General features: G+C 40.9%; 3 protein-coding genes across 3 annotated transcripts; 1 reads left to right on the forward strand and 2 right to left on the reverse strand.

Moving 5' to 3' along the window:
* Nucleotides 1-7,164: 7,164 nt before the first annotated feature.
* Nucleotides 7,165-11,013, reverse strand: clic3 (chloride intracellular channel 3). The gene is given in 6 exon segments (NM_001303786.1): nucleotides 7,165-7,881; nucleotides 8,170-8,345; nucleotides 8,447-8,553; nucleotides 8,732-8,857; nucleotides 9,075-9,184; nucleotides 10,701-11,013. Coding segments are annotated over 6 exon segments (720 nt in total). The 5' UTR covers nucleotides 10,737-11,013; the 3' UTR covers nucleotides 7,165-7,716.
* Nucleotides 11,014-18,667: 7,654 nt separating this feature from the next.
* On the forward strand, nucleotides 18,668-19,657 carry LOC105014843 (fucosyltransferase 7 (alpha (1,3) fucosyltransferase); the record flags this gene model as incomplete). Its single annotated transcript, XM_034297046.1, has 1 exon — nucleotides 18,668-19,657. A coding segment is annotated over one exon (990 nt), but the record flags the coding sequence as incomplete, so codon positions are not given.
* Nucleotides 19,658-19,764: 107 nt separating this feature from the next.
* Nucleotides 19,765-26,242, reverse strand: pou5f3 (POU domain, class 5, transcription factor 3). Its single transcript, XM_010877491.4, has 5 exons — nucleotides 22,908-26,242; nucleotides 22,699-22,810; nucleotides 22,083-22,213; nucleotides 21,643-21,807; nucleotides 19,765-21,458 (listed from the first exon to the last, which is right to left on the reverse strand). The coding sequence occupies exons 1-5, from the start codon at nucleotides 23,664-23,666 to the stop codon at nucleotides 21,207-21,209; spliced, it is 1,419 nt and encodes a 472-aa protein (XP_010875793.1). The 5' UTR covers nucleotides 23,667-26,242; the 3' UTR covers nucleotides 19,765-21,206.
* Nucleotides 26,243-27,754: the final 1,512 nt, after the last annotated feature.

Genomic DNA, 27,754 nt, shown 5'->3' on the forward strand with positions numbered 1-27,754 from the left:
TAAAAATGAAACAATTAATTTAGAAAAAGCTATAAAACAAATTGACTGGTCGGACCTACTAACCGGAAATACTGAGATTAGCTCGAGCACTTTTTTTCTACTATTACCGAGACTATTAGCCTTCATAAGAAAGGTGAAATGTAATCATGGAAAAAAGACCACCTTACCATGGCTAAATGATAGTCTCTGGCAACAAATGAAAGATAGAGACTCTGCTTTAAAGAGGGCTCTAAAATCAGGATATAGTAGTCACAACTCTCCGAAATAAGGTATTAAGGAATTTTAAGAAAGTCTTTATCACATCTATTAATGAAGCTCATGGAAATGGAAAACTTATTTGGAGAAATCTTAATAAATTAATTGGTAGGAATAAAGAAAAAAACATAACTTTACCTGAACTGAAAGTGAATGGAATCCTGACCCAAGATACAGATAGGATAGCAAGTATATTTAATGATTTCTTTATAAATTCAGTCAGGGAGCTGGCTCACAGTATCCCGACTGAAACTATACCATCTATTCCCATTGATAAAGCTAAACCAATTTTTTAAATAAAGGAAATATCTGAATCAGAGGTTATAAAAATTATAACCTCTCTAAAAAATTCAAAAGCTAGGGATTCAGATGGTTTTGATACCGCATTTTTAAAATTACACAGGGACGCACTTGCTTACCCAATTGCACATCTGATCAACCTGTCAGTTAGGCAAAGTATTTTTCCAAGCTCTTGGAAAACAGCAGTTGTATCTCTGATCTATAAGTCTGGTGATAAAAGAATGGTGTCAAATTATAGACCCATTAGTATTCTATCAGTAATATCCAAGGTGACAGAAAAATGGGTAGCAGAACAGCTGAAAAACCATCTAAACTTGGGCCACACTCCTTTACGCCCAATGCAATTTGGATTTCGCACAAACCACTCTACAGAGACCGCAAACTGTTTCCTACTTGAAAACATCAAGTCAAAATTAGATGAGGGTGGTATAGTTGGTGCAGTGTTTTTGGACCTCAAGAAGGCTTTCGACATTGTGAATTACTAGATACTTTTATCAAAATTATCCTTTTTTAATTTCTCAGATGAGGACATGAAATGGATGGAGTCATATTTAACTAATAGGAAACAGAGCGTACATATTGGTAATTCTTATTCTCTTTACCTCGACTGTAAAATTTGTGTACACCAGGGGTCAGTATTGGGCCCTATCTTGTTTAGCTTGTACATTAATGACTTGCCTACAGTTTGTCAATCTGTTAATATACAAATGAATGCAGATGATACGTTATTTATTTTCATACCAAGACCAAACAACAGGCTGCAACTAAATTAACCGAAGTACTGGTGCATGTTTCTACCTGGCTAAAAATGTCAGATCTACATCTTTACATTACCAAAACAGTCTGTATGTTCTTTTCTAAGAGGTCCACAAGTGTACAACAAGCTGGTGTTTTTATAGAAGGAGAAGAAATCATGGTAGTGTCCGATTTTAAATACCTTGGTATTATTCTAGACTCTAATTTAACTTTTAAAAAGCATGTAAAAAAAGTGGCTAATACCATCAGATATAATATGGCTAACTTCAGACACATTAGGCCATATCTAACAACAGAGGCAGCCAAACTATTTATGCATGCCATGATTTTTTCACACATATCATACTGTTTCACAAGCTAGTCCCAAGCAAACATCATAACTCTTAAACAAATAGAAACTCTTTATAAGCAAACTTTAAAAATATTAGATCGAAAACCTATCAGTCATCACCATTGCAATATTATTACTAAATACAACTTATTCAATTTTAATAGTTTTTTACATTATCTAGATGCCTGCCTCATTTTAAAAAATTTACATGGGCTTGCACCTCCACCACTGGGTGAATTTGTACAACAGAAGAACAGCAGTGGTAGGGCAACTAGGGCAGCTACCAGGGGAGACTGTGTTGTACAGTATAGGCGAAGTAAGTTTAGCCAAACAGTCTTCTCCGTACGGGCCTCAAATTATTGGAACTGTCTCCCTTCTGAACTCAGAGAGAGCACCAGCTACCTATCGTTTAAATTTAAACTCAAGAAATTTATTAAAAACACTCAAAACTGTACTCATCAATAGTAGGTACTGCCCATCTTTGTATTCTACTAATTATTAGGTATCTAGTTTCTTAATTTGTCTGGTGTTTTTCATGTATTAAATTTTTTTTAATTATTGTGCATTGTCCTTTTAAAAAATAAAAAATAAAAATAAATAAATGGAACCATAATGGCAACAGCAACAGGTGAAAATCATCCAAAATAATATATATTTATATTACACAAAAAGAAATGGGTACTTAAGGATCCTTTCAGGGTTCTTTATTGAAACTGTGTGGGAATCCCTGTAAGTTCTTCAAGGGGAAAATATAAACTGATATTTATGATATTTATAGTCTCTTTAATGGTTCTTTAAATTACTTTTTGATTGAGCACCCTCCTTAACAGTCAATATGAAAGCTTTCTTCAAAATATTTTATATTTGAGAAACCGTTAAGGAGTTATTTGAAGAACCCTTTCAAGGCGTTCTTAAGGGAACATTTGGGAGTTCCCCCACAATTTGCATTTGATAAACCCCTAAATGATCTTCCAGGAAACTTTTCTTGAAATATTATGTATTTTTATATATTCATAAAATGTCTGGTTTACTACATCAGCTTATCATTTAGCATTACTACACCTGAATTAAAAGGATGATTGATTTAACTTGACAAACGTTCAGCAGCCATCTGACAATGTCCCCCAACTCTGAGAATAGTTTTTTCCAACAGGACAATGCATGGATTGAGGACCACCAGATCAAGACCCTGTCATGGCCAGTGGTCTATTTTTCCAGAGCTGTATATCTTTTAAAAATTACAGAATACTTCAAGATTTCCTCTCAGCATAATGGCAGACTATTCATAAGATTACAAAATGAAAAAAAAATTCTGTCTCATGGTAAAACATGTCCTTTGCTATATATATATATATATATATATATATATATATATATATAAAAATGGATAAGATAACATGATTCTGATATACCATTAACTCTTTGAACCACTTTTCAGCAAGGTACTAGCTTAGGAAAATAATATAAATGGTAGCCACCCAGAAAGTTCAGTATCAACTTTAGCTAACTACTCTGCACACCTATTTTAACTACTTTGTTTTCATAGTATTAATTTCAAAAGTTTTCAGTAATCTACAGACATTACTGGATTTCTCAAATGCTGTTTTATTTACAGTTTATTTTAGTCACTCACAGTACTATTATCAATAGTATGGGGTGGTGTTTCAAAACTCTTAGCACAAGAGATCATACTCCAAAGAGATCATACTCATAAATCATTAAATCTTGCATTCAAAAGAATACATTCATTGAGTCATCAAAACATAACACTGCAATCCTTTCAGTTAAGTCATTGTAACAATCAGTTGGCCCAAGACCAAACAATGTAAGACACGTGTTTTAAAATGACCCTTTGAAGTAATTTGTTACAGTTTATTTCACAGTTTTCACATTAGGCAAAACTCTAACTGGACATTACCTATCACAACTGACAAAAAATAATTTCCATAATTTTTATCCCATAATCAAAAGTGTGATCAATGAAGACACACGTCTACACATCACTGATGCAAAACATATTTATTTTTTTGTCTAATCAGGTGTAACAAATACTATCAGAAATAAATAAAAGAAATGTCAATGTTTAGCACACATTACATTAATGTGTGTCAATTCAGTCTTTGGCATTTGGCCATGATATCTTGTGCACGTCATATTGAATATCTTCCTTTTTCATGCACTGCAGGAAGAGTCTTTTGGCCTGGCGAATCCAAACGTGACATTGGTCACCAGTGATGTCACGACCTGGTTTATCCATGAGTTGTAGGAGGGTGACATACTCATGGGGATGGCTGTCATAGACCTTCCACCTCCAAAATGAAAAGGAAATTATAGGGCCAGGTCTAGGGTCAGGAATGAGGGATTGGCCCAGAACCATTCCTAAATCACCCCTGAATGGTAGAACCATGCAATTTAATTGAGGAACTCAATGAGATGTGCCGCCCCAGCATTGTAAGACCCAAAAAGGGGTCCTACCACCCCATCTTTGGAAACGATTGCACACATGAACTTGCTTCCCCAAGTTGTCCCGGCACACTGACAGTTTCTAATTGGCCAATGATATTGCATGGACACTGTTGAGGTTTGGCCAGGTAGAAGCCTGCTATATCAACAAAGATGTACTTGTGGTCTTTCACAGCAGCTCAGTTTGTAATTTTGACCCTATCCAGTGGTTTAATTTACTCCTCTGACTTCCTATCTATCCTGCTCCATTGCCAGTGTTCACCTGGTTTATCTGGTTATATTCTTACCAGTTGTGGTTACTACTATGGCAATCATGTCCTGTATTTGACAGTAATGTATTGTACATAAGCAATGTAGTGGTCTTTTGTGGCTCACACTTTCAACAGCAAGGTTGTGGGTGTGAATCCTGCCTAAGTCTATATATGGCCTTAGGGTGGTGATTATGTACTTTTGAATATCAACATAGTAGGCAAAATACATACAGTACATTAACCAAATGTTTGAGTGATGATGTTTGTAACCATGAGTGATAGTCAAATGTATTTTAACAATAGAGAAGAAACTCTTATCAGATGTTTTGCATGTAATTTGTTTTAACAAAATGTACTTCAAACATGTCTTTCTAGATGTGTTTTTACTCATTCAATGTCAGATGTACAACTCCATTTCCAAAAAAATTGTGATGCTGCATAAAATGTAAAGGAAAACAGAATACAATGATGTGCAAATCGTTTAAACCCTTATTCAATAGAAAAACTGTTGAAATTGAGACACTCTATTGGTTCTTGAAAAATGCCCACTTTGAATTTGATGCCACCAACACTTTTCAAAAGAGTTGTGACAGAGGCAACAAAAGACTGTAAAGGTTGTGTAATGCTAAAAACTAAACCTAGTGGAATATCAAACAATTAATTAGGTCCATTGGCAACAGGTCAGTATCATGATTGGGTATTAAACGATCATTCCAGAGAGGGTGGGTTTGTCAGAAGTGAAGATGGGGAGGGGTTCACCACTCTGTGAAAGACCGCTCTGGCAAATAGTGCAGCAATTTAAGAATAACATTTCTCAATGTAAAATTGAAATTCTGAGAATCCAGACAATCTCTGTCTGCAAAGTAGGGCTGTCACAATATCAGATTTTTACTACATGATTATCATAGCCCAATACTTACAATAATGGTATTATCGCGATATCTATAGAAAATGTGGGGAAAATAATAATAATGCTATCAATCATCTTTGACTTTGTTTATTATGTATTTTGTCTCTTTTTGTCAAATAAATTACACTCAAAATACAGGTGTAGGGAGGTGAAGAGTATGTAACCATTACTATACAAATTGAAAGCTACAAAAACAACAATTACACTTAATGTATAGTGAAAATGCAACCAGATGAAGGGATGAACTAAATATCCACAAGGCTTAATCCCAAGAGGGGTTTTTGGACAAATACAGAGTCATTTTCGCCTAGTGAATAGGCTACAAAAGCGGTGCGTATTTGCAGATATCTCTGGGGGTTCTGGTGGGGCTAACAAGTTGATTTCAATGCCAGTGTATAGGTCCAGTTAAGCACATACACCGTTTGTCTATAGGTCACATGAAAAAGCTATTGAAAAACCGAGAGGAGTTTTTTGTAAAATAGTCCCAAAAAAACGATTTTCGCCTAGTGAATATGATATTATCATATGTGTATTATTAAAATGATACCAATATTGAATGTTTTTAATACAAACGTTACTGGTATATCGCGACACCCCTAATGCAAGGGATAAGGCCAAAAACCAACATTGGATTGCAGTGATCTTCAGGCCCTCAAACGGCACTGCATTAAAAACAGACACCATTCTGTAGTGGAAATCACTGCATTGGCTCAGGAATACCATTGTCAGCGAACACAGTATGTCGATGCATTCACAAGTACAAGTAAAAATTCCATACAAAGAAGAAACCATATTTAAACAAGATCTAGAAACGCAGGTGCCTTCTCTGAGCCCAAGCTCATTTAAGATGGACTGTGGCGAATTGGAAAACTGTCCATAATTTGAAAATATTTTTGGGAATCATGGATGCATTCTCTGGACTAAAGAGGAGAGGGACCATCCAGCTTCTTATCAGTGCACAGTTCAAAAGCCAGCATCCGTGATGGTATGGGGGTGCATTAGTGCACATAGCATGGGTGACTTGCACATCTGTGAAGGCACCATTAATGCTGAACAATATATACAGGTCTTGGAGCAGCATATGCTGCCATCCAGACAATGTCTTTTTAGGGAGAGCCTTGCTAATTTCAGCAAGAAAATTCTGCATGTATTATAACAGCATTGCTCCATAGTAAAATAATCTGGGTGTTAAGCACCACTGCTGGTCAAATGAATTTGTTAGATTTATCATTGCTTTGTTCATTTGAAACTAGCTAGTCGGTCTGGAGCCCTGATGTGCTGGTCCAGCCCTGAGTAGCCTGGGTAAAAACTTTAGTTTCCTTCTCCCTCTCCCTCTGAAACGTCTTTTCAAGTTTCTGTAGTATCTTGTTTTGACCTTAACATTTCAACATTTCCATGTTCTCTGGGCTCTTTGGTCTCTCTTGTGTTTTTCTTCAGTGGTGTTTTCATTGATATCCTCCTCTGTTTCTTCTGTCCTAAATTCATATTTGATCTGTCTCTCTATTTCTTCTCTATCTTTTCTTTCAGTATCTTCTAGTATTTTTTCCATTCTCTTTTTCCATTCAGTCTCTCTTCGTCTCTCCTTTCTTTTGCTTTTGCCCAGTATTTCGTCCTCTCCGACACTCTTTCTCTCTGACTGGTTCGGTATTCACAATCTCAGATTCTCCTCCTTTTTCCACTCCATCTGTTTTTCCTTTTCTGGAATCTGCCACAATTATTCGTAACGGTAAAAGTATATGTCACTGAACTGACTAAATAAGTACCTATGGACTGTATTTTGAACCAAAACAAAATATCAACAAAACAAAACAATGTATTTGTAATGTAACAGGTTTTTCACCCATATAATTAGAATAACATTTGTAAAAATAGGGACTAGGCACCCACAATAATATTTGGTGAAATTATTTTGTAAACTTTATTAGATTTACTATTAGATTTTACTTTATTAATTAAAGTCTGCTGAGACATATATTTCACTGGGCCTACTTAATTTCACAATTACAAATATTGATAAATGAAAAACCAACTGACTTACAATACAGTGTTACTAAATGTACCTCTACTTTTTCGCATTATGCATTTTACATAGTGTTTTGTCTCTTATGAATTGAAAATCCAGCTTTTTAAAATTGTCAGACAAATTGTGCACATTTCTAGATTATTTTAAGCAATGAAAAAGAAAAAATGACTATAAAAAATATGAAAGATACATTTAACAGTTGGTGATAAAACAAGCTTTCCAAATATTTACAGAAACTCAATAGGCAGCATAGTTTAAGGCGCAAACCTTTACCATACTGACAATAGACAGACTTCCCTTGTTTTGAGAGCACAGACACTTAAATCAACAAATCATTGCTCCTAATCCTTCTTCACTTGTTTAAACCCTCTTTCTTTAACTCCTACTCCTCTCTGTGCCTCCCTCTTTGCCCTTGTCTTCTCATTGTCTACTTGTTAAGGTATTTGGCCACTGACTGGTAGGCCAGCAGTATCTCAGAATCCTTGGGGCAGGTGTAACGGAACTGGTCCTGCTGGTAGGCCTTGGTCAGGTAGCGGGTCACACCGGTGAGAGCCTTGGGAATCTCAAAGTCACGGTATTTCTTACACACCACCTGGGGGAGTCAAAATGTCACAGACTGAATATTACAGAGTGAACCAAACATTTTCACTAAACTAACTGTTTAGTTAATGGTTCCATATTGCCATACCTACAACTCTGAGTACACCAGTCAATACAGTGAAAACACCTCAATCAATGAAAGGTATTTTATAAAATCGTTTTCACATCAGCTGTTGTCACAAAGTGCTTATACAGATACCCAGGCCAGGCCAGTTGATGCGCAATGGCCAGGAAACACCTCTTTCCTTTTAGCAAAATAGGCAATAAATGATCTGATAACCTTCACAATGTTGAGCTTGGGCAGTAGGTTACAGTCTGCTAGGCTGAGGGTGTTCCCATCCAGATAATGCCGTGAGGACTCGTTTTCATGCGGGTTTTGATCCAGCTCGTTGGGGAGTGGCGTCAGCAAGTACTGATCCAACTTCATCAGGCTTTTCAAAAACTTCTTCTCCAGCACTGTGAGAAAAACAACCTTCAAAAACCAGTAACTACAAAATTTTTTATAGCATACAAATTGTGAATGGCATGGTGATCACTAAACAAGGGTCGTCTCCTACTGTCATTGAGTCCAGGGTTAGCGTTCTTGATGTAAGCAGAGAACTTGTGGAAGATGTCGTCTCCAGCACAGTTGGACTCCTTGTAGCGGCAGCACAGCTTTGGATACCTGGAATGGAACTGCCATTAGCTATCAGCCTTTTGTGTTAGAAGAAGCAATGGAGGACACACTTAAAGTTCATTGACATATTAAATGTGTTTATTCATTTGTATTTACATTACTAATGTGTGTGTGTGTGTGTGTGTGTGTGCATGTGTGTGTGAGTTTATGTGGATCATGCACTCACTTTGGGGGAGCCAGTGCCTCCTCTAGGAACTCCTCGATCTTGTTAGTGTCGGTGCGGACCTCCTCATTGAAGATGAGAAATGGTGGCTGAGAGCCCGGAGCCAGGTCCTTCAGCACTTCTGGTGCTCTGGCAGGAAAGAAGAATGCCAGAACGTCCTTCAGCAGAACACCAACTCCTCTATTCATTGTATCTTCCTTAGCACTCCATAAGTAATTAAATATTGCCTCTGTGTGTCTCCGGACATGTTCAGACAAGGGCTTGGATTCACACCTGGTTTGGATGAATGCTTTCGGCGTATTTATGGAGACAATGTGGGTGTGGGAGTGAACGGAGACATACGTACCTCTTCATGTCCACTGTGGTAAGGGTGAAGTTGGCACCCTTTAGCCAGAGGATCATGAAGAGTCGCTGACAAAAGGGACAGTTCCCCACGCTCTCTCCATCATCACTAGCCTTGGGTTTTCATGAGAAGGGAAAGGGACAGAAGAAAAGTGTCTGTTTGATCGCCAGGTCTTTTGTTTTTTTTTACTGTGTAATAGGTTAACAATTACTTATTATAAATGACATATTACTATTCTTTTTTGTAAAAATACTCTTGTTTTGCCACTGGCCATTTGAACAGCGTATTAGCCAGTAATAAGCTTTACTGGTATCTACTAACTTACTGGAATAGTCATAAGAATTTAACAATTGCTAGCGAGTCTGCCAAAGCTATTTCATTTCATGGCATAAGAATGTATTTTTTTATTTCATGGCAAAACAACATACTTTTCATTCATGAATGTAATTATACAATAACTATCGATAACTAAATTTTTCATCAAGTGAAAAGACGAGAGAATCATAGAAACTACCAGAAATAATTAATGTTGTTGCTCTCAATAGATTCGAACGTAGTTCTTCTATATGAGAGTCACTGTCTTTAACCACTATGCCACAGCATCACAAGTTTTAGCAGTTGCTAGACTCCATTGAGGACTGTGTTAAATAGGCTTACTAGTATCTACTAACTTCCTAGGAATAATCATAAGAATTGAGCAATTTCTAGCGAGACTAAAGATGAACTATTCCATGCCAGAAACAGTCGCAATATAACCGTATACAGTTTCAGGTTTCGATTTTAGCCGGCAAAGTTTTCAACAATACAGAATAATTCGCAAAGCATACATCACATTGCCTGCGAGGAGACACGAACTCGGGACTTATAGTTCACAAGTCTGCTTCTCTAACCACTACACTATTTAACAAGTGGTAGTCAGTTAGTCAGTCAGGCACTCAGTCAGTCAGTCAGTAAGAGACATTCGCTCTTCTTCTGGCCTGTTAAATGACTTCAATGGACATTCACATTTGCAGGAATAACCTGGGAAAAATAATGGTCAAGTGTCTTATTCAGTGACAAAGCAACAGATCTTTCACCTTGCTTGTTCTGAGGATTCGACCTAGGTACCTCTTGGTTAACTAATCAGATAACCGCTAAGCTACTCTGCTGCGTCAATACTGCCTTTTGGAATTATAAAAAACAAAAACAAAATATTAGATTGTTAATGAGTTATGCAGCATTTCGAACGACAGGGGTACACAGCATAATTTTTGATCTCTTAATATAATCAGATAATTGAAACATGAGGAAATAAAGAAAAATTCAGCAGCAGGAGATAAGGCCAAATAGAAAGTATTCCAACTGGTTTCATTTTACCTGACCTGCACATAACACATAAAATACCAATATCCAGTATATTTAATCAGAAAGAAAAAATGATCAGAGCTGAAGACATGCTCACTGTCTTGAATTCATAACAAAGAAATCCACATATTTTTGTCTGTGACCAAATATTTATAACATTCTTGCAATGCACTTTGTCCCATTCCAAAATGGTGGAACGTAACAAAAGGCTCCTATCATTCTTAAACAATTCCAAACATTGTAATCCAGTTTCCATTCAAACCAGGTTTGGATATTGACACTTACCTTAATGAAGAGTTCAATCTTAGGGCCCTCTGCCATCTCTCTTAATAAATGCTTTGCAGCGAGTTACTGTTTTCAAAGGAACAACCGTTGTCAGTGTCAACCCGCCCTCGGCTGTGTCCTGGTCCACCGCAGCCAAATGGCCAAATCACCCCAGGTCACAGTTTAAATTAAGCTGTGGGACCTAATGTTTCTCCTGGCGTTGGAAGTCAGACTGCAGTTAATATAAACGCTAGCTGCCTCATCAATGGCAATCAACCACACTGGTTTGTTTTAATCCTTTAACCCTCTCTCTATAGCCTATATCTGTTTCTGTGACTGTCACCACACCTGTAACGTCGAACGCCAGCGGACCTACCAGTCAGACCAGTACTGTCAGATTACTGCACCTATTTTCACTCACCCAGGCCTCTATTTTCCTATTCAGTGAAATGCGGCATAAGTGTGGCTGTGTTTCTCTCCCAGCCCACCGCCCCCACCCTTGTGTCCTGCAGGTAGCCACATACAGACACATTGCATACCTTACCTAGACATACATGTTGGTGTGATGGGGTTAAATACACATTCTGCACACCTTGGCTCCTTCTGTGGCCTGTTGAAAACCTCGTCGTTTTTCTGAAAGGTCTCGAAGATGACACGGAGTTTGGGTTCATGGGACAGGGACTAATGTAATGGGGTGTCACACTTATGCAGAGATACGTAATGACTTCACATTGCAGAATCTGGTGTACATAGTACATCGTTAGTATTGCATTCATTTGGTGAAAATCACACAAACAAGCATGATGGATTTCAATTACAGACTAACTCATATTTGTCAACAAAGAATGACAACCAAAGGATAACAGTAACCCAGGGGAACTCAACTCTAGCCCCCAAAGCCAGTTTCCACTAATCAGGGACTTAAGAACAGGGAAACCAGATGGGTGCAAGTAGTAACGAATTACAACAGAAAGGCAGCAGGCTCGAGCCCTCATAGGGTAGTGTTGAGTACCCCTGCAGTGATTGGCTTATGAAAGATGATTGGCTTATGCTGGTTTTGTCAAAGGCCTGTTATTTAGGTTTATGTCAATCATTTCAGCTGGTGAAGTCTATTAAAAGTGTCTGATCAAGTCTGATCATGATATAATCACAAAGAATGACACACAGAGCTGGAGATGAAAATGTAACTGAAATGATTTACACCTTCATTATTATGTGAATGGCTAACAGACCCAAAGCATGTACACTCATAAATGAATACATTGTAGCTTTAAGCATGAATCAAATAAACACCAGAATGAAGGAACAATACAATACTTAAAGAAATTTATGAGGAGGCATTCTACAAATGGTTGAACATAGTGCAAATGTAGAACTACAGTAACCTCTAGTGGGTATTATTAGTAACACAGCACTGTCCAACATGCAAGTCCAATGCTGCTGGCATGTACAGAGAAGGTTGGCATTCAACAGCTCAGTTATGACTCAAGCGACTTTGGTTATGAGTCAAGGTTTAGGCCCAACAGATGTTTATTCTGCCAGCAGGAACAGGCAGGAAGTACCATCTTTAAAGCAGCCCAACGACAAAATGGGTGTGACAGAAACTGGGGCATGAGCCTCTGAACCTGCTTAGTAGGAAGGAAGAAGTATAGAGTATGTGAAGGACCAGACTATGTGGAGGACCAGACCTCCCTTACACAATTCCAAAGTAACGAGCAGTGATTGATAGGTAAGCAGAGACCCAGAAGAATATCTGAGAACTGGGTCTACAGCACTGGACCACTGGACGGATCTGGACTCATAGACTTACTGTCTATAGGTCAAGTCAGACTTACCGTCTATGAGTCAAGTCAGAGTTTAAAAGTACGTAGAGTGATCCTTTTTGGCTATTTTCTGAGAAAAAAACTCCCGAAATTGTTAGTGTTATTTTATCATTTTGTTTACGTGGCGACCGGGGCTATAAGTAGATACCAAAACTTTGAAAAATGTACAGTGTTTGCCAATTTTTTTCAAGTGTTTCTTGTTTTTATGTAGAATATAAGCCCAGTGATAATGCTTGTATCTGTCACGCCCCTATGTTCAACCCTCAGACATCCAGGCGGGATACAAAATGAACCCCTCCCAAGAAAGTTACTTCTGGAGACACAGCCCTGTAGTGCCTGGGAGCAGCTGCCCATGAAAATAAGCACAGAGGTTAGGAACAAAAGGAAAGGAAGCTCTATCAGGGCACAGAGGTTAGGAACAAAAGGAAAGAAAGCTCTATCAGGGCACAGAGGTTAGGAACAAAAGGAAAGAAAGCTCTATCAGGGCACAGAGGTTAGGAACAAAAGCACATGAAGCTCTATCAGGGCACAGAGGTTAGGAACAAAAGGAAAGGAAGCTCTATCAGGGCACAGAGGTTAGGAACAAAAGGAAAGGAAGCTCTATCAAAGCACAGAGGTTAGGAACAAAAGGAAAGGAAGCTCTATCAAAGCACAGAGGTTAGGAACAAAAGCAAAGGAAGCTCTATCAAAGCACAGAGGTTAGGAACAAAAGGAAAGGAAGCTCTATCAGGGCACAGAGGTTAGGAACAAAAGGAAAGGAAGCTCTATCAAAGCACAGAGGTTAGGAACAAAAGCAAAGGAAGCTCTATCAAAGCATAGAGGTTAGGAACAAAAGGAAAGGAAGCTCTATCAAAGAACAGAGGTTAGGAACAAAAGGAAAGGAATCTCTATCAAAGCACAGAGTTTAGGAACAAAAGCCTATGAAGCTCTATCAAAGCACAGAGGTTAGGAACAAAAGCCTATGAAGCTCTATCAAAGCACAGAGGTTAGGAACAAAAGCAAAGGAAGCTCTATCAAAGCACAGAGGTTAGGAACAAAAGCAAAGGAAGCTCTATCAAAGCACAGAGTTTAGGAACAAAAGCATATGAAGCTCTATCAAAGCACAGAGGTTAGGAACAAAAGCACATGAAGCTCTATCAAAGCACAGAGGTTAGGAACAAAAGCAAAGGAAGCTCTATCAAAGCACAGAGGTTTGGAACAAAAGCAAAGGAAGCTCTATCAAAGCACAGAGGTTTGGAACAAAAGCTAAGGAATCTCTATCAGGGCACAGAGGTTTGGAAAGCTCTGTCAAAGCATAGAGGTTTGGAACAAAAGCCTAGGAAACTCTATCCAAGCACAGAGCTGGAGAACAAAAGCCAAGAAACATTTTATGAAGATGATCATGTGCTCTTTATTACAGAATGTTAAAAGTATTCTATATATATATAGTTATACTAATCACCAAGCTGGTGGAATGACACAGGAAAAGTATGGGGTTTTAGTTCTGTCCCAATTCACTTCTGTATTAGGGAATCTGGAAGAGATGGAGGGTTAGCTTCCTCTGTTGGACGTTGTCTCTTTTTACTGATCAACACTGACCTGGATCTCAATAATCTAATCTAATACATTTACATATCATCTAATTTCATTCCAAAAATGTTGTCATAAACATTCCATGTGCAACTTGTGAAAAGCTCACTTAGAGAACTGAAAAAGCATATGCATCTAAAAACACACTTACCCACTGATTAGTCTTAAATGGGCAAAAATGCCAATGTTATGGATAGCAAAATACAAAATATCAGCAGGCCTACTTGTTTAAATCATCACTATTTCCAAAACAAAGCGTGGGAACTCCGTCTCTGTGTTGCCCACTTTAGACAGGTTTATTGTTACCACCATTCTATTGGTCTTACAGCCCTCTAACATGTTGAATGATCTTAGTTAAACTGACACTATCTACAAGTATATATCTCTTTTCATTTACAACTTAATAGATGCCTTCAGCTCACCCACCACAGTCCCAACAATCTCCTGCTAAGCAATATTATATTTACTTTTTTATTTTATTAAACTTGAGTCAGTGGGAGTGGCTTGTTAAATAGAACAATGTAGCATTTGGCAGATAGAAAGAAGGGGAAGAGAGAGAAAGAGGGGAAGAGAGTGGGTGCACACATCCTGATTACAGTTATCTTTCAGTCATCAACACAGAGCTTTGCTGCCCTTCTGAACCCGGTCTTCTGTGGTTACTCTCTGAAAGGTGTTTAACGGCTCCGCAGAAGAAGACTGGGACTTCACGGTCACCGACCCCCAGCCACCTACCAGGTTAGTGGATATGGCCATCAGCGGCATGTTTGAGGAGAGTTGAAGAGAGTTTGGTTCTGCTTTTTACTTTATTTCTACTATTTTTTTGCATTGTGGTTTGATTCTGGATAAATCTCATTTGCAAAATCTCTCTTCCTGCCACTCTTTCAGTTTCTCTAACACCTAGTGAAAAAAACCTGCCGTGAAAATTGAGGGAAATACTTGAGATAGTCATATATTTATTTTTTACTTCCAGCTACTACATCTAATATATTGTAAAACAATCCCAAACCTTGAACATTTATGTGACAGATTTGATATAATCTTTTATATATATATATATATATATATATATATATATATATATATATATATATATATATATATATATATATAAATTATCTTAACATCACAAAATGTGAAAAGTCAAATACTTTTGCAAGCTACTCCAATATCAGATTAAAACTTGATTGGTGGAGTACTAGGTATACCAATCACTGTGAGCATCTTAGTCTAATGTTGCCTTGGTTGGTAATAATACAACATTATATTGTATTACACCCTCGAAACGTATTCCACAGATCCCTTGACCAAAATCGGTTTCATCCGTTTGTTGTTAGTAAATAAAGGATGGTTAAGACATCTTTTCAGGCACTGCAAAAACAGAGATTGAGCCAAAACGGAATCTATGCTGCAGCGGTACAGAGCACATGAGCACCAGAGATAAAGGTCCAGACAACTGGTCCACACTAGGCATCATTGAAAGTCACACAACCAAAAAAATAGCACAGCATAATAGATTTCCAACACCAGTGTATTTGTTTTGCGGCAGACCTTTCATAAGATATTAATGTGTGGTGCTTCCCAGCTGCACCAGATCAAAGCATTATTTAGTGGACACTCATTCTCTGTGATTTTTATTGTTTTCTCAAGGCTTTTACTGAGAATCAAGGGGGAGACAGGTACTGTATAGTGGAGACACAAAAGTGAAGGGTAGAGACAGGTCTTGAATCCTGGTCTCAGTCAGAGTGTTAGTCAACGTGTTGATATTGCGGACTGGCAAAACATCCTTGGTTAGTCTAAGAATACAGGCTTAAGGACACCAACGCTCACTGATAAAGATGGCAATGAAGAACGGTTGATCCTGCAACAGCTGAATGGATTCCAACCAGGAAACTGATGGGTCTAATAACTGCCTGGTCCTTGATCTATGGTCTTCTCAAGTCCATTGCTGTTATTGCCCAACAATAAGCTCAGTGTCACTAAGACTTCCTGTGTCATAGTCATCCACAAGCCCTGACACACCCAGCATCCTTATCACAGGAAGGCCATGACTTGAGTGACAAACCTGACATGGGGATGACAGAGATGGTACAGGAAATGGAACACCCAACAAAACCAAAGTAATAACAAGTATTTGTAACAAACAAATTCAGTGACCTAGCTGTGACCCTGATCTTTGCCCAAGACTACTCCTAACATGTGTTTTGAGATGGCAGCGATGGTGAAAGAAAAAGAAAAAGATGCAACGAACAGCTGTGAAATGTGGGTTGCTTCTTGGTCGTTTTGGTCTGCTAATGGGTGACTTAAGGAACAGGATTAGACTAATGATGCTTTACTCTGACGAATAAATGTAACAACAGTTATAAAACCAGTCTTCTTTCCATTTTTGTTCAATACCCCTCTTGTCATGTCTAAATAAAGAGGATAGCACCATACACCTTACACAAAGAACTTCAATAAAGAGCGTTGTTAGCATATACACCTTTTACAACAAACCAACCACTTCAGGTTGGTGGAGAGTGCCTGCCTCAAGTGGAGGAGTTTTAAGTATCTAGGGGTCTTGTTCACGAGTGAGGGAAGGATGGAACGGGAGATTGACAGACGGATCAGTGCAGCTTCTGCAGTAATGCGGTCGATGTATTGGTCTGTTGTGGTGATGAAAGAGCTGAGCCGCAAGGCGAAGCTCTCGATTTACCGGTCAATCTACGTTCCTACTCTCACCTATGGTCATGAGCTTTGGGTCATGACCGAAAGGACAAGATCCCGGATACCGGCAGCCGAAATGAGCTTTCTCCGCAGGGTGGCTGGGCGATCCCTTAGAGATAGGGTGAGAAGCTCGGTCACCCGGGAGGAGCTCAGAGTGAGGCTCAGCTGAGGTGGCTTGGGCATCTGTTTCGGATGCCTCTGGAATGCCTTCCTGGGAAGGTGTACCGGGCCCGTCCCACCGGGAGGAGACCCGGGGAAGACCTAGGACACCTGGAGGGACTTTGTCTCCCAGGTGGCCTGGGAACACCTCGGTGTCCCCCCGGAAGAGCTGGAGGAAGTGTCTGGGGAGAGGGAAGTCTGGGCATCTCTGCTTAGACTGCTGCCCCCACGACCCGGCCCCGGATAAGTGGAAGAAAATGATGATGACAAAAAACTAATATCTTCAATAAGGAGCGGAGCTAGCGTAAACAACTTTTACAAAACAACAAATAACTTCAATAATGTTTATAAATGCACAGAGTGCATTCATTTATTTTTGGAATACAAATTGGAAGGAGACCATAAAAATATATCAGGGACCATGTATAAACAGCAAAAAGGGGAGAAGGGCTGTTGGGTGTAGGTTGATATTTACAAGGGGGAATGGAGAAGGAAGTGTGCAACGTTTTAAAGACAAGTACAATAATATGAGTCAAGGAGCATTTCAGATTGTGTAATTATTAACGCAAAATACAATATTTATTACACTGTCCATTGCACCATTATGAACAGAAATGTGATATAGATTACAGTCAGAGAGGAAGTATAAAAGATAAATAGCAGATAGAAAAAATAAATTGGTCCATTAAAATAACATAAAATTGGTCAGAAATAGAGTGTAGACATTGTTATGTTGTGAATAACTATTGTAGTTGGAAATGGCTGATTATCAATGGAATGTCTACAGGTGCATCTCCAAAATGTTGAATAACATGGAAAAGTTTTTCCCATAATTCAAATAAAAAAGTGACACATATATTCTAGATTCATTACATATTAAGTGAAACCTTCAATCTAACCACCAGGGAACAGCTGACACAACCTGCCATCAGAACACAGGAGTGATTGTTGCTGATAACTGTCCTCTTAACACCTATGTAGATAATCCACTAAAGGTCAGACATTTCTGGCTACAACAGTCATTTATAATATTGACCATGTCTACACAATAGACATTGTGCACTGTTTCTGATCAATTTGATGTTATTTTAATGGACAAAAAATTTGTTTTACATGCAAAAACAAGGACATTTCTAAGTGACCTCAAACTTTTGAACAGTAGTGTATATACAGCCCCGGGAAGAGTTAAGAGACCCACTGCAGCTTTTTCTTTCCTTTCCCAAAAAGTCTAAAATGTTTTAACTGAGGAACTGAAGGGTTCAAATTAAGAGACCACTGCAAATTGAATGCTTCTGTTCCTCACTCAGAACTTTCCGTTTCAACTTTTTTGGAAAGGAAAGAAAAAGGTGCAATGGTCTCTTAATTTTTTCCAGAGCTGTATTGTAAATGTAATGCATGTAACATGTCCTTGTTATCAATGTGTGCATATATATATATATATATATATACACACACACATTGAAATTTCTTTAAACATCTATATTTATTCTCAGTTAGCTTTACATCCTGGTAATTTATACTAATCTTTTATTGAATTTTATGTTCCTCTTAAAGCAATCTTTGTTAGCCATGATTTTGCATCATGTTAATTTAACTATTTGGTCACAAAAACTCAACCCTGTATTCTCTGGCCCTTTCCCAACAGTGAAATAATCCTGACGAACTATGAAGTTTCAGTTCCGGCACTACGTCTTCCTCCTCCTCATCTGCTTCCTGACCACCTTCGTGTTCCTATTGGTGGGAGAGCTGAATGAGGGCAGGCAGGGTCTGTCCACTGACGGACATGTTAGGGGCCGCAACATAACCATCCTCCTGTGGCACTGGCCCTTCGGGCGCCCCCAAAGCCTGAAGGGCGACGTGTGCTGGGACAACCACCGAATCTCAGGCTGCCACCTGGTTGACCAACGCTCCCTCTACTCCAGTGCTGACCTAGTGGTCTTCCACCACAGGGAGCTCATGACAGGCAAGGAAAAACTACCCATTAACCTTCCCCGGCTAGGGGAGCAGAAGTGGGTCTGGCTCTCCCTGGAGTCGCCCGACAACAGTGGACACCTGAAGCCCTTCAGTAACGTGTTCAACTGGACAATGTCCTACCGCCGTGATGCTGATATTACTGTGCCTTATGGGAAGCTGCTACCACAGGAAGGGGAAGGCTGTGCTGAAAATAGCACAAAGGAAGTAGTTACAGAAGAAAAGTCCCTTCTGGCCTGCTGGGTGGTCAGTCACTATAACCCAAAGCACAAGAGGAGCTTGGTTTTCCAAAGCCTGAAGAAGAGCATTCCAGTAGAGGTGTACGGGCGCTGGAGGAGGAGGGGCCTGGCCCCCAGCAACCTGCTGCCAACCATCTCACGCTGTTACTTTTACCTGGCCTTCGAGAACTCCATATCCAAGGATTACATCACAGAGAAGCTCTGGCGGAATGCTTACCAGGCAGGGGCGGTGCCTGTCGTTCTTGGTCCACCTCCAGAAGATTATAAGGCCGTGGCCCCACCCAACTCCTTCATTCACGTCGAAGACTTTACATCCACTGAGGAGCTGGGAAACTTTCTCCACCAGCTGCAACTGGACAAGGAGAGATACGCCAGATACTTCGCATGGCGGCATAACTACAAAGTTAAACTATACACAGACTGGAGGGAGAGGCTGTGTAGCATTTGTCCCCATTATCACAGCCTACCCGCCCAGAAGATGTACCCAGACCTGGAAGCCTGGGTCAGAAGCTGACACCAAGCTCATTGACTCTTCCTACATGGAGGAAAGACATCTTCCACCTACCATTCAATATATTGAAGCCCTGAGAAAGAGGGGCATGTGAAATTTGGTCAGGAGAATCAAGATTTGCTGAAAGCATGGTTGTTTAAATAGCCATTAAATCAGACTACAGTTTTAAATACAAAAGCATATTTACTGCACACCTTTTTCAAAAAGGCAGAAATACAGACTTCCCTAAACACCATGTGTAGATTAAAGATTTTCTGCAGGCATCAACATAACCTTGACTGTAAGAACAGCAACAATATAGGGTCATGTTGGAAGAATTATGACAGCAGCTTGGAAATGGAAAATAAAGAATTTGATTTAATTCCTGGGTGCAAAAGGTACAAGTAACATCTTTAGGTTGACCTGGAGAAATACTCAGCGTCTCAATAAATTATCAAATACTAGTTCACTTATAAACATGGGATAGTGTAAAAACATGTCAAGACAGTCACATACAAGAGGAAATGACTTCAAGTACACAATAAGGCACAATTAACTGCACATGACAGCCATTTAAGAACAGCTTGATCAAAACAAGTCTATTACAGGATTAGTGAGGTTAACACTAATGTTGCAATAGACATACAAGAGGAAATGACTTCAAGTACACAATAAGGCACACAATTGACTGCACATGAGCCATTTAAGAATATCTTGATCAAAAACAAAATCTATTACAGGATTAGTGAGGCAAACAGCTAAGTAACAATGACAAACATGATCATGTTATCAACACTGGTTAATTGGAATCAATGTGAAAGACTGCTTGAGGAGCAGTAGTCAGTGCCCCACACACAACCTTCATGCTGTCCCCTTTCCTCCATTACTGAAATCCCCTAAACCATTTGTCAATGTGGGCAATGCCAACAAGAAATTTGGGGAAATGTTTTAGACAGCTGAAATATGATGTTCCGCTTTGTGTATTCCATTGTAAGATTCAAATATTACTGTAGAGACAACTGAAATATAGCCAAAGGCTGGAAGAACTGTAAAGGTTATACAAGGATATTAAAAAGAAATAAATCTAATTTAAAAAAATATCACAGTTTAGACTTAAATCCACAACTATGTGCAAAAGCATCAACTCAGACCCAATGTGCTGCCCCTCCTGATCCCCCAAAACATGTGAAGTCATGATGTGGAGCACCAAATGCAGGGCTGTGCAGATGACTTGCAGCTGAACTAGGTGGGAGACATGGTCCCAAACTGATTAACTCAACACAGAGCAATGTGGGGCAGACAGAAAGGCAGCCGGTCAAAATTCCTGGTCTTACAAAGAAACCAGGAAGTCGCAGCATCGATCCAATCCTTTACATAACTGTTACGTGCACCCCCTCACTTCACTTGTCCAGCCCAGTGATCCAGAGGGACAGCGGTGGAAAGGTAGAAGAGGACACGGCAGACAAAAGCTTGAGCCGGCTGGGACTTCCGGACTGGTGAGAAAGAGGTAGCCATGCTGGGTGGGGAACGAGGCGGCCACACGGCCAGGGCTGATTGGACAACTGGGACGCGTTTAGCTGGTCAGGTGACCTACCAGTCCAGGGTGCAGGGACTGCTTAAACACATCTGGCCTCTGGAGGGGGGGCATGTAGAAGGTAGGGCCCCCGGGGTGGCTGGAGGGCGGGTACGCCTGCCCAGGTAGAGAGGAGTGGACCATGTGGGGGGGAGGGGGGCTCTGCTCATAGTACTGTCCTTCACATTCATCGAACGGGAGGGCCAGGCGCTTGCCTTTCTGTCTGCGGTTACAGAACCACACGCGAACCACCTGCCAAACATAATACAGTCACATCATGTCCAAAACATTCCCATACAGTTTATACACACACACACACACACACACGTGTCAAAACCAGGCAACATAACAACATAGTTACCACACAGCACTTTTGGTCATGCAGGATTGGGTCAATGGTTGTAGGTCAGAGGGAAGAAAAGCATCAGTCACTCACATCTCTTTCCAGACACAGATCATCAGCGATGTGTGTGATCTCCTGTGTATTGGGCTTGGGGCACTTGACAAAGTAGGACTCCAGGGCAGTGCGTACCGAGCCCTCCAGACTGGTGCGCCTCTTCCTCTTCCTGGTGTCCACAAACACACGCTCAATCTTGTACATCTGGGGACCAGGACTCAAATTCAGACTGGGAGACTTTCAGGCCATTCAAGACAAATTAGTGACACGGTCCTTTCAGAAGGGACTTCCCTTATCAAACAAAGCTGCAGAGCACTATAAAGATAAATAACATTCCAGGAAGAAATTACTCTTAGCTCCAATGAAATTTCAGACTTTCCTCCACAAGAGGGTATCCTAGACTCATTTCACAAACCTATTCATGTTAAGACTAGCTGTGCTTCAAAACCACCATGCATCAGCAGGGTCAGAATACTCACATCCTGCGGGTTGTCAGACGTCTCTGCTTCATTCAGCCATCTCCGAAGCAAGGGCTTCAGCTTGCACATGTTCTTGAAGCTAAGCTGTAGCGCTTCAAATCGGCAGATTGTCGTCTGGCTGAACATCTTGCCTGCACAAATAAGTTTGACCATTGAAAACTGTACACTTACAATAAGTGTAGACAAAGCATGATTCTATGAAAATAATCTCAAAATGCACTTAACAGTCAAGTACATCACTAAAGACCGGCCGTACAATCGGCTGTCCCAGGAAAACATGGTGATTTGCACGCAAGCCAAGGGGGAAGGTATTGTGAGACTAAGCCCATTTATGCCTTATCACACTGGTAACTTCTCACATTTATTGGCTAATACAAAGCCCTGTTCACCACACCATTCAAATTAAGGTGACCAATTCCATTTACTTGCACACCTCCAGAGGGAGGGGGTCAGTAGGGTTACATGTATAAGACTGCTGACAACGACCCCCCCCCCCCCCCCCCCATGCCATCACAGACACATTAATTTTATATTGTCAGCCTTTTGGCTCAAGGATGTTCTAATGTAACTGACTGTACCCACTTAGGATTTACATGCCAGTTTAATTCAAACTCACCATAAAGGTTTCCTAGGGCCAGACCGACATCGGCTTGGGTGAAACCCAGGGTTATACGCTTGTGCTTCAGTTCCTTGGCGAATTGTTCCAGCTCCTCGGTTGAGAGATTCTCCTGTGGGAATAATTTTTTTTAATCATCTCCTAAAATAAAAACTGACTGTATATCACCATATTTTTAAGCTTAGTTGTTATGGGGCGAATGGACTTACCTCTTCCTCCGAGTCGCTACAACCTCCGCTAGATGATCCACTGCTTCGGGTAGTGGTTTGCGCCTGGAGCGCTTGGACGCCTTGGCTTGAGCCTCCGCTGTTGAAAAACGTGACTCCTGGTAACCCATTACTAGGGGGAGATGGCGAGAGTGATGGAGAAGTTGAGGACGATGTTGAGGTTATAGAGTTAACGGGTTGAGGATTGCTACTCGAGGCCGTGATGTGGGTAAGGCCGGGCCAAAATGATGGGTTCCACGGTGTCGAGTAGTAAACTCCGTGAGCCACCGATGATGATGTCGGATTCGGATACTGTTGGATACTCTTCACGTCATATTCATCATTGACATCCTTCTCAATCTTTATCTCTGGCATCTTGATTTGCTCCCTGGTTTCTGCCATAGGTGGGCTAAGGTTTGTGGGCTGGGTAGCCGCTGCGAGTGCAGGAACTTGGCCAGTGTACTCGGAAGCAATGGGATACCAATGTTTGGGTTGGCAAAACTCACCGGCTTGCAAGTCGGAGGCCCTATAGTCACCACCGACTGGGGGGAATGGGAAAAAGCTTTGAGGTGTTGTCGGTGGCATCCCGTTGTATGCAGCCTTGTTAAAAAGAAGACTATGGTGTTGGAGAACGCCGTGCGGGATCTGAAGCGACGTTCCTCCAAACCCTTCTTGACTCAAGGCCTGGGCGTACATGGCCCGGCTGAAGTCATCAGGCCGGCTGTTGCACTCTGAAATAGGGCTCTGGGATCGCTCCGACATTCTTCTTGGTCTAATTGTATCAGACAACCCGAGTCAGGCACTTCGCGAGTCAGTGACACTTGCAGTTTAGACCTGTTATATACCCATTACGCACGATAGAAAATCGTTTGAGAGTGCTGCCTCGAACAATTGCGGGTGGTAAGAAAATGTCCAAACGTAAGTGAAGGCCTGACCCCCTTCAAGCAAATTTTGAAGGCAGAAAAAATATACTCCGAAGGTTCCTCGTCACGCTGTCTCAAAACAGATCTGTTCAGAAACCCAAGCTGTTGGCGCCTGTATGCGAGATACCATCAACAGTCATTCATCAAGTCTGGAATCCACCACCTACTTCGACTTCAAGCTCAAATACCGGTCTCACATCAACCCAGCTCCACTGGTTTTTTTTAATCAACCTGAGTTGGAGGCTGGAATGTTAATTGCCTTGGCTCCCATTGGCTGCGAGAGACAATCACGCACAGCTGATAGTGAATTTGTGAATGAACTTGATTTTTTTTTCAGTGACCGTGAGCTAACACGTGAGATAGTGGGCGTGTTTTCCGTTGGAAACTTCACAGACAGAAAAGCCTACTATATATAGGGTTTTCTTCCTTATATACAGAATTAAAATAATTCAAGTACAGGTAAGCCTATGCAACCCCCATGTAAGCAATTAAAGGTAATCATCTAGCAAAAATCTAATTCACGAATTCACTGTTGACCCACTTAGAATATTTACATTACTAAGTAGTAAATAAATATTCAGTAGGGTATCCAAAGTATCTAATATGCATGTAAGATGTGGACTCAGTTTAGGCCTAAAATCATATACCTTAACGATCTTTCCTTGATATTAAAATCTGCCATGATTTGGGATAAAAGTTGAAACGTTAAAGATAGGACTGAATTAAAGATCACGACTATCCATCATTGAAAACATTTAGGCAACCTTTGGGATCAAGTTTAATGATAATGCTTAATCACTTTCTATTAATATATTTTGTTCAAATACACTTATATACAGGATCTAAATTACAAAACATATTAAAATATATTGTTTGACAAACACTTGCAAATGTTTTCTTAGGATTGAAAATGTTCATCATTTTACATATAATATGAAATTGTTCGCTATGGACGATAATCTTTGCCGAGGAACACGGAGGAACACGGCACTGTAACTGTGAGTGGACACCAAAGTAAACTGAGAATGACTTGTGTTTCCGAAATACGTGTGAGAATTGTCAGTAAGCACACAAATAAGAAAGTCTTACGACATTTAAAGCCTACAATATTTCTTAACGATTGATGCACATCCTGGTTTAAATTTGCCATGGGGCAAAGTCACAGACAGTATACACGCAGTAGCATATTTTTGCCCACAAAAAAATCAAGGCAACGAAAGGGAAAATCACAATACAACTAAAAGCTTACAGGTGACTCTAAACTGTAGCGGTGATGGGTGTATTGAAAACAGTGGATGGCTGTAGCATCGATACAGATGCGCACCCCCAGAGCGAGTCGTTGGGTACAGATTGAGGCAGGAAGACGCGCCGCGGGAAGGAGTGGGGGTGTCATTGTGCGAGTTGGCCCGGGGGCACCCCGCGGCTTTCAGACCCCGAGTAGCGATTGCCGACCATTAGCTCCTTTTCAGACACGAACAATAAGTCGCTGCCCTTTGATTCCGCCCAACACACCCACCCCCTACCTTGAAACAAACACTCCACGGTTTCACTCACGTCTAGAAAGTAACTCAAGGGGTTGGGTCGTTGATGTGACATTAGATACAGTCTCTGTGTGAGTGGCTGTGCATGCTGGTGAGATGGTTGGATTGTGAATTTGAACCATGTTGTGTTCCATTTCTAAATCTCCACTCAACACTGCCTTACCAGATGGGAAGGCAACCCCCTCACCATCCACCTATACACCTTCTAACACACAGCAGATTTTACCAGGGCAGCAGGGCTCTAGCTTCACCTAATACAATGACTGGGAGAGGGGACCTTGGGTGCCGCAGGAGCCCGTCAAAAGGCTTAAAGGACATCAAACCTTAGCTACAGGCATTGTCCCGTGGCCTGGACTTGGGAGGGAATTGTCATGCTAAACGTTGACACTCAGGGAGAAAGTGGAACCAGGCAGGGACTCCGAGAGGAGGACGTGGGAGCAGGGAGCCGGTTGAGGCAGGAGGGGTCCGGGGAGACCAGTATGATCTGGTACTGTAGGGGGTACAGTGAGGGGGAGGGAAGGTGCTCAGGGATTAGTCTGAAAATCCCTTGGTCTTACTTTCAAGTGGTCTTCTTAGACCCCTTCCTCAAAGAAGCTCTGTCCTCCTGTAGAGGTGAGGTGTCCCTCTGTGTACAAGGGACTGGTTGAAGGGATTTGTCATTGTCAATAAGCTTGTGATTTGGGTTTTTGGGCACAATTAAGGTGTTGCAATGTAATTAATCTCAACTCTGTCTAGCACCATGTTCTATACTGAAGGGTTTTCTAGATGAAAGTAATGCTGTATTATAAGGACGTCATGAGTCAAACATTCAGACAGTCCTCTTCAACTCCTCCATGATGACATGACGGAGCTGGTGGATATTAGAGACCTTGCGCTCCTCCACCTTCCATTTGAGGATGCCCCACAGATGCTCAACAGGGTATAGGTCTGGAGACATGCTTGGCCAGTCAATCACCTTTACCCTCAGCTTCTTTAGCAAGGGAGTGGTCGTCTTGGAGGTGTGTTTGGGGTCGTTATCATGTTGGAATATTGCCCTGCAGCCCAATCTCCTGGGATCATGCTCTGCTTTAGTATATCACAGTACATGTTGGCATTCATGGTGCCCTCAATGAAATGTGGCTCCCTAATGCTGGCAGCACTCATGCAGCCCCAGACCATGATACTCCCACCACCATGCTTGACTGTAGGCAAGACACACTTGTCTTTGTACTCCTCACCTGGTTGCCACCACATGCTTGAAACCATCTGAACCAAATTAGTTTATCTTGGTCTCATCAGACCACAGGACATGGTTCCAGTAATCCATGTCCTTAATCTTCTTGTCTTCAGCAAACTGTTTGCGGGCTTTCTTGTGCACCATCTTTAGAAGTGGCTTCCTTCTGGGACAACAGCTATGCAGACCAATTTGATGCAGTGTGCAATGTATGGTCTGAGCACTGACAGGCTGACCCCCCACCCCTTCAGCCTCTGCAGCAATGCTGGCAGCACTCATAGGTCTATTTCCCAAAAACAACCTCTGGATATGACGCTGAGCATGTGCACTCAACTTTTTTCACATCCTCAGAGAGTTCTTTGCCATGAGGTGCCATGTTGAACTTCAGTGACCAGTATGAGGGAGTGTGAGAGCGATAACACCAAATTTAACACACCTGCTCCCGATTCTCACCTGAGACCTTGTAACACTAATGAGTCACATGACACTGGGGAGGTAAAATAGCTAATTGGGCCCAATTTGGACATTTTCACTTAGGGGTGTACTCACTTTTGTTTACAACGGTTTAGACATTAATGGCTGTGTGTTGAGTTATTTTGAGTGGACAGCAAATGTATGCTGTTATACAAGCTGTACACTCACTACTTTACATTGTAGCAAAGTGTCATTTCTTCAGTGTTGTTACATGAACAGATATAATCAAGTATTTACAAGAATGTGAGGGGTGTACTCATTTTTGTTAGATACTGTATACTCTCTTCTACATCCATATTTTCTTATTTCACTGACCACCTTACCTGTCCAGGTAAATGTCAGGACCTGTATACACTCAGGCTCAGGGTTTTTTCCCTAAACCTTCTCCCTTCAGCTTCCATTACAAGCCCCAAGTGTTTCCACCTCTTTGGCTGGCCACCTTCCCCCACAAACAAGTCTGATGGCTTTTTGATTTTCCCCCTAACGGCCCTGCCTCTGACACTCATCACCATCACAAATCTTCAGCAGCGGACCAATAGCTGCCTCCCTAGCACTGACCACCAGGACAATGGGTTTAATGGCCCTCAGCGGGCTTCTCAATGGGGACAGCTACAGGAGCCCTCCATCCCGCCATGTAAAGAGGGAGAGAGCGATATATATAGAGAGAGGGAGAGAAAGAGAGAGAGCGAAAGAGACAAG

Source organism: Esox lucius, chromosome 14, assembly GCF_011004845.1.
Source record: "Esox lucius isolate fEsoLuc1 chromosome 14, fEsoLuc1.pri, whole genome shotgun sequence".
Taxonomy (NCBI): Eukaryota; Metazoa; Chordata; class Actinopteri; order Esociformes; family Esocidae; genus Esox; species Esox lucius.

Coding starts and splice junctions, on each gene's coding strand:
- pou5f3 (XM_010877491.4), bottom strand. CDS start 23,666: ATGTCGGAGCGATCCCAGAGCCCTATTTCAGAGTGCAACAGCCGGCCT. Junction 21,808..22,082: donor CGTCTGACAACCCGCAGGAT/GTGAGTATTCTG, acceptor CCTGGTCCCCAG/ATGTACAAGATTGAGCGTGT. Junction 21,459..21,642: donor ATCTGTGTCTGGAAAGAGAT/GTGAGTGACTGA, acceptor TATGTTTGGCAG/GTGGTTCGCGTGTGGTTCTG.